Source organism: Podarcis muralis, chromosome 1, assembly GCF_964188315.1.
Source record: "Podarcis muralis chromosome 1, rPodMur119.hap1.1, whole genome shotgun sequence".
Lineage (NCBI taxonomy): Eukaryota > Metazoa > Chordata > Lepidosauria > Squamata > Lacertidae > Podarcis > Podarcis muralis.
The window spans coordinates 63,865,752-63,878,380 of record NC_135655.1 but is presented as its reverse complement, the minus strand read 5'-3'; the positions used below and the strand labels follow the sequence as shown (position 1 = coordinate 63,878,380).

The 12,629-nt window shown below is 40.4% G+C and overlaps 1 protein-coding gene across 4 annotated transcripts in view; it reads left to right on the top strand.

Annotated features, from left to right (window-relative positions):
• DCDC1 (doublecortin domain containing 1) overlaps window positions 1–12,629 on the top strand; it is a 236,479-nt gene that overhangs the window by 194,592 nt on the left and 29,258 nt on the right. For all 4 annotated transcript variants that reach the window (XM_077929881.1, XM_077929878.1, XM_028729825.2 and 1 more), the window contains exons 22-25: window positions 19–129; window positions 1,884–1,983; window positions 5,231–5,366; window positions 6,625–6,775. In XM_077929881.1, coding sequence (XP_077786007.1) covers window positions 19–129; window positions 1,884–1,983; window positions 5,231–5,366; window positions 6,625–6,775 — 498 coding nt within the window. The remainder of the gene's footprint in view (window positions 1–18; window positions 130–1,883; window positions 1,984–5,230; window positions 5,367–6,624; window positions 6,776–12,629) is intronic.

Below are 12,629 nucleotides of genomic sequence, written 5' to 3'. Positions count from 1 at the left end.
TGCTTTAATTTCCTCTAGAAATGTTGACCCAGAAAGGAAACAGAAAGTGAAGAGACTCCCGAAGGCACACGATGATGCTGATTCGGAAAAGAAAATACACCGGAAAGAATTCCAGCATTTTCTGGAACGGTAAGTAAACCCATGTCACAATCTTTATTTCCCCCCAATTTAGATAGGTAAACACTCGTGTGCTAAGGCACATAGCCAACTCAATTCTCTCTAGATGTTGTTGGGCTCCAGGTCACCAGGGCTGGTGATTTCTTTATTTATTAGTATAACTGTATATCAGGAATAAGGGACACGGGTGGCGCTGTGGGTTAAACCACAGAGCCTAGGACTTGCCGATTAGAAGGTTGGCGGTTCGAATCCCTGCAACAGGGTGAGCTCCCGTTGATCGGTCTCTGCTCCTGCCAACCTAGCAGTTCGAAAGCACATCAAAGTGCAAGTAGATAAATAGGTACTGCTCCGGCAGGAAGGTAAATGGAGTTTCCGTGCGCTGCTCTGGTTCGCCAGAAGCAGCTTAGTCATGCTAACCACATGACCCGGAAGCTGTTTGCGGACAAACATCAGCTCCCTTAGCCAATAAAGCGAGATGAGCGCTGCAACCCCAGAGTCGGTCACGACTGGACCAAATGGTCTGGGGTCCCTTTACCTATATCAGGAATATGCAGCCCTCCCAGGGTGGTTCACACCCTAAAGGGAATTAAATACAATATTGAATATATTGTCTATAGTAAAACTGGTATCACAAACCACATCACATACAACAATAAACATGGTCAGCAAAGGCAGGCTGCCATCCTCATAACTAGTTTAACCAAAGGCCTGAGTAAACAGATGCATTTAAACTGGTGCAAGAAACCCATCAGGTTCAGTGACAGCCATATCTGTTAGGGAAGGACACTCCAAAATTGTGGTGATGCTATTGAGAATGTTCTGGATATGGGAGTTGTAGGCTAGCAATATCTGGCACTAGGTTGGCTGCTGATATGTCAAGGCTAGGAGTGGAGAGTGACACAGTTGCCTATACTGTATAGGCTATCCAGGCTTGTAACTCTCCAACCGTTTGACTTCACCCCAAAGGCCCACTCCTCCATTGTCTCCAGAGACAGATGGATGCCAACAACGGTAGCTTATAACTTTTTCAGTGCACATGACACATTTAGAGAGGCGTGTTTTGTAGGCAAAGGGGCTTGAAAGGCATTCATGCTTCCCTTCAATGTGCAGGAAGCATATTGAAACTTTCCTTCATTGCTGTGAAATTGTTCACTCGCCTTATACCTTCCCTTGCCAGGTTCCTAATTATTGCTCTTTTTTATTTGTTAATTAGCCGTCCCCTTGACCATATCAGCTCACAATAAAATAACCATACAAAATTCAGACAGTAATAATATTTGCCATAAAATACCACCCTCAAACGCAACCATTGGGTTTTAAAAGCAGGAATTATAAAGCGAGGAATCTAGTGCTCACCAATAAAACTGGTACATCAGCCTGGTGTGGCTGTGGAAGAGCACTCACTGTCTTTGTCATTCTGCAGAGATGCTGTGCTGCCATTCTGTACAGCTGAGGAATCACCAGTCTTGAAATTGCTCCCTGTAGACAGGATTAGTTATTTCCAAATCTGGAACCATTTTCGCTTTACTTCATAAATACTCCCCTGTGATGCTTGGACTTATGACTCCTAAGCCATCAACAGGATAAACTACACTTCAGGTTACAGCAGTGCTGGGTTAATTGATATTTCTAATGAAGAGTACTCTGTACTCTAATGAAGAGTACAGTTGCCCTGTTTGTAATGTGCCACTTCAATCCTTTCAAGTGTTGAAAACTTAATGCAAACAGAGCCGCATACTGTATACACGTTTTCCTTATTTAAAAAGGTGCACCATGGCATTGAATTTGCCTTTTGCTGCCAGAAGACTGTTCACTGAAAAGGGGGTCGAAATCTGTCTTTTGGAAGACTTGGAGAGAGATCAGCTGGTAAGAAAAAAATGAAAAAGAAATCAGAGGCATTAGTACTTCTTCAGAAAGCATTGTTCCTATAAAAATGAGCAGATAATGATGAATCACATCCTACTCGTATCGTTCCAAACACTGCTTGAAGCTATGGTTGTGTTATGCCCCATGAATATTGCAATTAGTGATAGGAGAAAAAAAAAATACCCTTTTGGCACTGAGTTAAACCCAAAGAAAGAACTCTTGCAATGGGAAAGCAGACTTTGGAAACAAAGTTTGAAATCTGGAAAATGAAAGAGAATATAAAATTGAAAATGGGCTTAATTTGAGTTTGGCATTTTGCTCAGGATACAGGGCAAAAGAAATAACAGAGAATCCTGACTTCTCTGGGATAACAAGGGTGGGTTTTAGAATACAGTGGTACCTCGGGTTACATACGCTTCAGGTTACATACGCTTCAGGTTACATACGCTTCAGGTTACATACGCTTCAGGTTACAGACTCCGCTAACCCAGAAATAGTGCTTCAGGTTAAGAACTTTGCTTCAGGATGAGAACAGAAATCATGCTCCAGCGGCGTGGCAGCAGCAGGAGGCCCCATTAGCTAAAGTGGTGCTTCAGGTTAAGAACAGTTCCAGGTTAAGAATGGACCTCTGGAACGAATTAAGTACTTAACCCGAGGTACCACTGTAATTTAGGATCATTCCCTCCAGCTTGTCAGGAGGGGTTCCCAGAGCAGACTGGGCAGACGGAACTGGAAAGAGCAGCAAATCCTTCCTTAAAAGCTAAATTGTTAACTAACCATCAATGAAACAAACAATGCCAACCCTGGGAAAAAGAAATCCGTTGAGACTACATAAACCAACAGCACTTCAATCTCGCAAACCTTTGTATACTTTACATATGACGTCTAGCAGAAAGAACCAAAGAACACCCTATTTACTCCCCCCAGACCAGGACATCTGTGGCAAGAAACTCTTGTTTTGTCTGCAAGAGCAAGGAAGACAGTCTACTGTTATATAGAAAACAGTAGCCTAGTGAATGGGTTATCACGTGTATAGGGTGTTCTACCAATGAATAACTCTCTGCGGCCAACTCTCTCCAGCCAAAGCCACATCAGCTGAGGCAAAGATGTTCACTTTTAACTGTGTGTGAAAGTATGCACCAACACCCAAGTAGCTGCTGTACAGATTTCTTCAAGAAGCACCCTACCCGCAATGGCTGCAGAAACCTCTACACTGCTTATTGAATAAGCTGTGGAGCACCCTCTGGTGCAGGGGTTGTCAACCTGGTCTCTACCACCCACTAGTGGGCGTTTCAGGATTCTAGGTGGGCAGTATGGCACAAGTTGAATCCTCCTTCCATCAAGCACTGGTGGGCGGTAAGGAAATTTTACCGTCAGGAAAGATGCATTAGTGGGTGGTAGGTATAAAAAGGTTGACCACCCCTGCTCTAGTGGAACCTTCGCCCTCTGGCCAGGGTCAACCTAGTCACCTTTTTCTCTAATAAAGTCTTTGGGAAAGGAACAAAGAGAGCCTCTAGCACACAAAAATGCATTGTATTAGGGGAAGTGGCTTGCAGAAATGTGTATATTTGTCAGAACTGCATACAAAAAGGTGTTTAATGAGGAGAAATGCACAATAAAATACTGGTGGGTTTTCATGAGGACTTTTTTAAAACAGCAAATCGCTGCAGAAATGTAAACTGAATTTACGATGGTAAAAATGAGAAACTGACAGATTTGTTCATCCCGACTCCTGAGCTCTATGAAAAAACAATTTTAGGAAGCCACACTGTGAGCTGGTAGTATATATAGTTCGTTAATAAGGACTTTAAATACCCTCCTTACTTTCCCCAGAATAGGACATGCATGGCAAGAAAAATCCTATTTTCTCCCTTCTGGTAAAGTGGGATAATAATCTAATCACGTGTCCAGATGAACCAAAAGTTCTTCTTGTCTTCAACAGACATTTATTTCAACACTGAAGGCAAAAGAGCTACTTGCCATTTTAGTGAACTATTGACAATGCTAAAAGTGTGGCTCATTTTATTTTAATATTTATTGAGTCACTATTTCCTTTTTATCCTAGAGATTGGTGTTTAAATTTTATTATGTAATAAAAGAACCATATTATACTTCCCAAGTTCAGCAATATTCATTGGGTATAAACCTTAAAGAAGCTGAGGAGAATTAATTACTAATTTTCTATGTAATCTATTTCTCTGATTTTGTTGCCAAGTATGGTGGTTTTAAAGGGCCTTAATTATTTAGCTTCATTTTTTTAAAAAAAATGTATTTAAATATGAACCATTTTTATTCAAATACAGAATTCCATTTTTCTTTGTTACATTTGCATTGCACTTTGCTAAAGGTATAAAATTGTTGCTATTGTTTTCTCCTGAAGCTTTCCTTTGTACAGTACTCTGCTAACTGCAGATGCTCCAGCCTCAGGTATTTGCAACAGGAATTCCTGAAATGTTTTGGCTTATAGTACTGTAAGTCCAATGCAGAAACTGAGAAATATCTGGAATTTTGTTCAGAGTGTAAGCTCAGCTGAAGATTTCATAATACGATTGATTGATTGATTGATTGATTGATTTTGGTTGCTGTTTAGTTTCCATAGTAATAGTTGATTTTTTTATTTTAAAGAGATTTTATTTAAGAAATTCATATTCCATTTTTTAAAAAGTCCTTCGCAAAGCAGCCTACAAAATGTTTAAAATACAAATCTAGCTCATAAAGCATTTTCTAAATAATAATAATAAAATCAAAGTACCAGGATATTTTGGTTTTGACGTGGTTCACATGGAATGCTATGCTGAACCATTTGTTGTTGTTGTTGTTGTTTAGTTGTTTAGTTGTGTCCGTCTGGAAGAACAAAGCAGTCCTCTTGCTGCTGTGAGCAAAGCCATGGTTTGCTGTCATCCAAACCCAGGCTTGTGGTTTGTCTTGCTCCAGATAAACCACAACCTGTAACTAAGGTTTACAACTGTGCGAAATGAAGCTACAGGGAACCAGGCAGAGGGCCTTCTTGGTAGTGGTGCCCACCCTGTGGAATGCCCTCCCATCAGATGTTAAGGAGTAATTCTGTAACATTTAGGAAATATCTGAAGGCAGCCCTGTATGGGAAAGCTTTTTAAGGTTTAATGTTTGACCATGTTTTTGTGTGTGCTGGAGGCCACCCAGAGTGTCTGGGGCAGCCCAGTCAGATGAATGGGGTACAAATAATAAATTATTATTATAACAATAAATTATTATTATTTTGGAACAGATTTATGTTTCCTGTGGAGAGCAATGGATTAATCCATACTGGACTATGACTCAGCAGAAGAAACGCCTCCAGCTTAGTAATTTAGCATCTGATATAACTGCTATTCGTGCCTACTGTGCCATGCGAAACACAACAAGTGAGCAGATTGCTGTCTATGCTATTTTTGCAAAATGTACACTTAATATATGTGAATAAAAATAATTTGTAAATAATATTTTATTAGTTTTCAATTACATTCCAATAGCCTCATTATAACATTGCCAATTTATAATACAATTATTAATGCCAATCATTCAAATACCAAATTATATCATTTAATTAAAGTGGGCCCCCATGTGCTAGTTTAGATGGCTTTCTGGTTTTCTTTATTTCTGTGTTCCAAAATCATATTATTTTCAATTACATTCCAGTCACACATCTTCTATTCTTGGTAGCTGAGTAGGGAGGCGAGCAGACCATTTGGCCTAATCCCAAGCTGGTGCAGCTATAGGGTCCAGATCAGGCCTGTGAGACCAGCTTGAGAACCAGAGGATCCAGGACTGCCTCAGCGCTGCTGTCTCCCACCTTTGGAAAAGCTTTCCTCTGGATTCTGCTGGTGGAGATAGCACCTGTAGGCGTCCTGCTCACCTGCACATTCAGTGGGCAGAAGGGGAATGTTTGTTCCAACAGAGTGATGCTTGTGTCAACAGTGGGAGGTCAGCTCAGCCAGCAGAGCTAAAAAGATATGTCTCGGCACAATCCAATCCCTGGAAAAAGTTTGAGGTGGTCGTGGCTGATTGCTCTGTTAGTTAAGTTTAAATTTGCAATATTTGCCCAATGGCTCTCAAAAGTGCTTAACTTTGGCAGGAATAGTCCCACTGTGATTATTTCATAACCACATTTTTTAAATTTACTGTTACGTTACTGTTCCCAAAACAATGTTCTACCTGACAGTAGAACAATTCCCCCTTTAGGCTCAGTCCAGCTTGTCTATGATAGTACATAACTACAAAGTTCCAGTTTGGGAACTGTCATGAAGTGTGTAATATCAGCTGTATTCTGAAGCTGGCATAGCTGATGCCGTTCTTACAGCTAGTGCTTCTGAATGGAGGGACTAAAATTACAAAGGGCAGAGCATAGTGACTTTGTCCTATATGCCAGGCATAGGATGCTGAATTGGTTTGGAGAATTCAAACCACGTTTGCAGCATAATAACAAAAAGAAATAGGAGTGCATATGGAGGCAAAGCATTGTGTTTAGTCATTCTCTGCTGAAGAGACTATGCTGGAAATCTGTCTTCATGGACCTCCATAATCATGAACACTAGAGCTCACCTTGTAAGAATTTTCATCGTAAATAAGAAACCTCTTCTGTAACTTAATTAAGGCCAAGCATTCTTGCATACATTTCTCTAGATCTTGCTTTAGAAGTCAAGAATGACATTGTTGCTGGGGCGAAACTATCTGTTGAAAGAGCTACAGTAGAATTTGAAGAGAAGAAGGTTGTGGAAGAGCTGCAAGAAAAAGAAGCTACTGAAAAAGTAGAATACAATGTGGATGAATGTCTGTAAGTAATCCTAAATGATAAAACACAGTAGGTAATCCAAAACAAAAAAAAATCATTTGTGGAATGTTTAAAGGTAAAGGTAAAGGTACCCCTGCCCGTATGGGCCAGTCTTGCCAGACTCTAGGGTTGTGCGCCCATCTCACTCAAGAGGCCGGGGGCCAGTGCTGTCCGAAGACACTTCCGGGTCATGTGGCCAGCGTGACATCGCTGCTCTGGCGAGCCAGAGCCGCACACGGAAACGCCGTTTACCTTCCCGCTAGAAAGCGGTCCCTATTTGTCTACTTGCACCCAGGGGTGCTTTCGAACTGCTAGGTTGGCAGGCACTGGGACCGAGCAACGGGAGCGCACCCCGCTGTGGGGATTCGAACTGCCGACCTTTCGATCGGCAAGCCCTAGGCGCTGAGGCTTTTACCCACAGCACCACCCGCGTCCCTTGTGGAAGGATGCAGCTATTAGGGCAGGGATAATTTCCATTTAGTTTTTTATGTATTCTTCGGATGGAGGGCCGTATATGAATTTAATTAATAATATTCTTTTCTGCTTACAATTTGAAGACATTTTAATTGTTTCTCCTACTTAGGATGATGAATGGGGAACACAATAGATAGATAGATAGATAGATAGATAGATAGATAGATAGATAGATAGATAGATAGATAGATAGATAGATAACTTAGATAAAATGGCACAGGAAATCCTTCTCAAATCTGCAAATGACAAAAAGTTGAACCCTTCAAAAATAGGAATAAAATTCCAAAATGGCTTTGCTGGAATAGGACACTTACCCAAAATTAACAAAATGAAGTTTAACTGGAGAAAAATGCAAAGTTCTCCTTTTAGGTGAAGAAAAAACAACAACAGCCAAATGCACAAGTATAGCATGTGTGGGGGGGTTTAATAAATTGCAAAGGTTTTTGGAAAGGCTGCAGCTGAACATCAGTCTGTGGAAAGAAAAAACCTTTTGTTTCTTGAAGGCCAAGTCTGGATCCAACCAATAATTTCCAAATCACCCAAAGTAATAGAACTATTTTAAGTTTTGAAGTTCTGTGTCCAGTTCAGGGTGCTTCACTTTATGAAGGTTATTCACAAACCAGAACAGTTCAGAGAACAACAAAGATTTTCAAAGATATGGAAAACATCATATGAGTAAAGGTTGGAAGAACTGGCTGTATTTAAGTTTGGAAAAGAAAAAAATGAGGTTGTAATGGGAGGCGGTGATACCATTCTTCAGCGGCCTGATGGGCTTTTACATAGAAGAGGTCAAAGATTTGGTTTTCTTCTGCCGAAGAGGGCAGGACTTGATCTGATGGGCTCAAGTTACAGGAAATAGACTTAAAATCAATAGATTAGATCCAGAGGGGCTCTTGCTTGCATTAGAAGAAGTCTGTCATTACTACCCTCCCAATTGCAGTCATCTATGTCACATCCCATGTCATTCCTGAGGATTCCCTGACTCTCGGGAGCAGCTTGATGAAGGACATATGGGCTGCAGCAAGGAGAAAGTGGCTGGAAAGTCCAATTCCATGCATGCACTCACATACATTGGAATCTAGCTTGATGGACCTTAAAAGTGCTTAACTTCACCATGGAGTTCATTTCCTCTCATTTTAATTACTTATTCTTAAGGGCAACATATTTTAAAATAAACCAACATCCATTCAAGGCTTACTGGAGGCCACGATAATCCACTTTAAAAAGAGCCCCTCCCACTATCAAGAACCTGAAAAACTATTGTCTGTGTACAGTCCTAAGGAAAAAGGACTGAAGCAGGAAACAGTATCCATATGAAATTGGCTGTATAAAAACAAATGCATTTACTCATTCAAGCAATAGGTGGCACTGTTGTTTTCTGAAATATAGAAAAGCTGTCAATATTAGGAATAAATCATAGAAATCATAAAGTAGCTGTTACTGTTGTCCTGTAGGGTGATACTAAAATCATGTCAGTGCTTGCGGTATCAGTGGGGAAGTATTCATGTTCCAAAAGGCTAATAATAATATATATTTCATGTCTTCGTATGCACTGGCTTCATGCATGTAAAACTCATAGGAAATGGTCTAGAAACACAATTATGGGGCATATTTCTCCAGGGCATATATAAGGGCATATTTCTCCAGGGCCACTTGTTCAGGTGATAGCTGTCATTACACTCTCTGAAACAGGATACCGTGGGACCCTAACAGACTCTCATTTAGACAGATTAGAATTTTTGTAGGAAGCAGACATATAAGATCTGTTAATTCTTGCCTTGGTAAAACTGAATGAGAGCCAATAAACTGAAGCTCAATCCAGATTAGACTGAGGCACTGTTAGTGGGTGGTTCTCTAAACTGGATAAATGGGAGGTTGCCTGCTCTTGGTGGGGTTACATTCCCTCTGAAGGAGCACGCATGCAGCTTGGAGGTCCTCCTGGATCCATTGCTCACTTGAGGCTCAGGTAGCCTTGGCATGGAGTAACTTCCATCATCTTTGGTTGGTGGCCCAACTGTGCCCCTATCTTGGCAAGGAAAGTCTATGCAATGTGTTATACATGGAGCTGTCTCTGAAGACAGTTCAGAAACTTCAGCTGGTGAAGGATTTAGAGGCCAGGTTGCACTGGCTGCAAATTAGTTCTAAATTAGGAATTAGATCTACATCAGGAACACTTCACCTTGCCTCAGAGTGCCTTGTTCCCATGTAAGAAAATGTTCAATTGTGTGTGGAGGAGACATATAAAATCATTTGAACAGCTCAGAGAATAAGTGGAATTCCTAAAAAATAAGGGAAATAATACACTAATTAAACAATTAAAATGAACTTTTGAGAGCCAGTGTGGTGTAGTGGTTAAGAGCGGTAGACTCGTAATCTGGGGAACCGGGTTCGCATCTCCGCTCCTCCACATGCAGCTGCTGGGTGACCTTGGGCCAGTCACACTTCTTTGAAGTCTCTCAGCCCCACTCACCTCACAGAGTGTCTGTTGTGGGGGAGGAAGGGAAAGGAGAATGTTAGCCGCTTGGAGTTCCTTCGGGTAGTGATAAAGCGGGATATCAAATCCAAACTCTTCTCTTCTGTATATAGCAGATGTTAGACTATATCTCTTGCCATCCTTGATTTTTGATCATGTGGACTGTAGGAGATGGAGTCCAACATGACTGCAGGACCAGAGGTCAGCTACCCTGCTATAAAGTCCACCTTTTACCCTGCTTCATATTTCATTTACCTCCTGCCATTATGCTGTGTAGCTTTCTTCCTGATCCCTCTCTATCCTCAAACAAATAACTTGCTTAATGAGAAATGGTATGTGTTTGAACCTGCAAAGTATGTTCTTATTGGCAATTTATAAGAGTCCCCATAAACTGCAAGTGGACAGCTCTGCTTGTTGTTGTCTATTTCAAAGTTCATAAGTTGAAAGAGTAAATATTTCTTTAGAGAAAGTTTGCAGAAAGTCTTGTAGACCATTTTTCAGTTTAGTGCTTAGCATTGGCCTAAGCCGTTTTCTGTTGCTGGTTCAAATGTTTCACTTCCTGAGAGAAAAACTGGATTCTGTAGATGGGTAGCTTTTCACGGCCTTGCATTAGGGATGAGGGAGAAATTTAATTTGATTTACATTTAAAGGGGAATGTAACTAATTCACACTTGCCAAATCAACATGTGAACCAAAATGTGCACTATCCGAATTTTGCTGAAGAGTTTTCCAGCCAAGTGATGTGCACAAAAAGGCATGAAAAATGCTTAAATTGGTTAAATGCTTATATTGCAGAGAGCTGCTTTGCAAAAATGTGTGTAAAAGACAATATTATGTACAAAAAAATGTATGTAGGAGGAGAAATTCATCTTAAAATGTTGATGAACTTTCAAAAGTACTTCAGTTCATTTTTTTTTTACTTCTAATTGTAATTCTAATTTACTGACTTTTCCATTAGGCATGCAGATATTATGTTGGACCGTTTATTATGTATTATTTGCTTAAAAATAAATAAATCTGATCATCCTGTACTTGACTGGAACCTACTGACTGCAAAAAAGAATTATGCCTACAAGTAAATTATGAAACTATAAATCCTCTATGCTGAAGCGCTGGATAGCAAAAAAAACCACCATGGAATTTGACCCAAATGGCAGTGTTGATGGAACAAACAAAATAAGAGCAGAGATATTAGAGCTGTGTGCAAATGGTCTCTCAAAATCCTCAACCCTATTTGTAGCTTGAGAAAGGTGGGGGGCTATTTGACCTTCAGGAGGAGACCTTCTCTTAACAGTTTTTTTATAGTGGGGATCACTATTAGCAGTGGAAATAGCCTAGGTTCTTTCTCTGTTTGACTCCACTGTCCAGTATAAAAGCAATGGACTGCTTTTATAGACCAGGCAATAGATAGTTCCTCTTTCTGTATGAGCTTCAGATGTTTCTTGGTAGGTTACCAGCTGAAAGCCACACAAGCAGTTGTATCTTAAAATCCCAGTTAGAGATAAACTACCAACCAATTTTTTTACCTCAGTTAACCATTCACATACCAAACGATATTATAACACAAAAAATCATTCTTATTTGTAAATTTATATACCGACAAAACCTTTCCCTCAGCGTTTGCTAATTCTCCACAGTTCCCTTGCCCCATTGCTGAGAATGCAGAAGTGAAACAACACGAGTGTTAGGAAGCCTGCACAGGTGTCAGGAAAACAATTCGTTGTGGCAAGCTGTTATCTAAGATAAGAAAGGGAAGAAGAGCAATAACTCATTCACTTAGACACAAATCATGTTGCTAACACTAATGAAGCAGATTTATAATGCCTCTGTAGTTGATTTAGGTTTCTCCCCCCAAAAAATTATTTCTTGCTGAGAACTCTCCAGTCGTTTAGCAACTTTAAAGCGCCAAGTAGATACAAACTTCTGGCCTGCCTTACCTATATTTATGACCTTCCTGTGAGGTGGGTAGGGAGAGGAATCACAACCCCTGGGATTTTTCTCTTGACCCAGGAAACAGCAATTATCTCACTCTATGCTGAAGAAAGATTTCACAACCTGTTTAGGTAGGTCTGTGTACATCATAAGAACATAGTACAGTGGTACCTCGGGTTACAAACACTTTGGGTTACAAACTCCGCTAACCCGGAAGTAGTACCTCGGGTTGAGAACTTTGCCCCAGAATGAGAATGGAAATTGTGCGGTGGTGGCGCAGCGGCAGTGGGAGGCCCCATTAGTAAAGTGGTACCTCAGGTTAAGAACGGTTTCAGGTTAAGAATGGACCTCTGGAATGAATTAAGTTCGTAACCAGAGGTACAACTGTAGGTATGTTATAATGGCCATCACTTCTGGTATAAGAATCATCTTACCATAACACATACCAGGGATTTTCTGTCAATGGGAGAATAAGATTTTCATAAGATTTTATTTATTTATCTGAATCATTTAAAGACTGCCTTTCATCCAGTTATGATCACCGGGGGTGTGTGTGTGTGTGTGTGTTCCCACAATAAAAAATAAAGTTACTATTTGTCACTAAACATTAGATAAAACCAGGAGTTTACAACATTGCAAGGCTCAAGCTAGCAGATATTTCAAAGGCACTCTTTCAAGTATTTAAATTCTAAGTTATTTCAGGGCCTTATAAGTCCGGGTGGCATATAAGCAGCAGTGCAGGTTCTGGGAAATTGATGTTACATGACTCGTGCTGGGTTCAACATTCAGCAAATTGTGAACAATAGTTCTTTTCATAAAATGGCTGGAGTCTGGTTATGATTCCTCCAAGCCACCTGCTAGTGACTAAAATAGCTGCTAAATCCAGTGCATGAAACTATGAAATGTTCCTTGAGGAGCACTGTTCTTAGAGTAGTATCTCTTGTGTTGTCTCTTGCAAGAGATACTAGTCTACAAGAG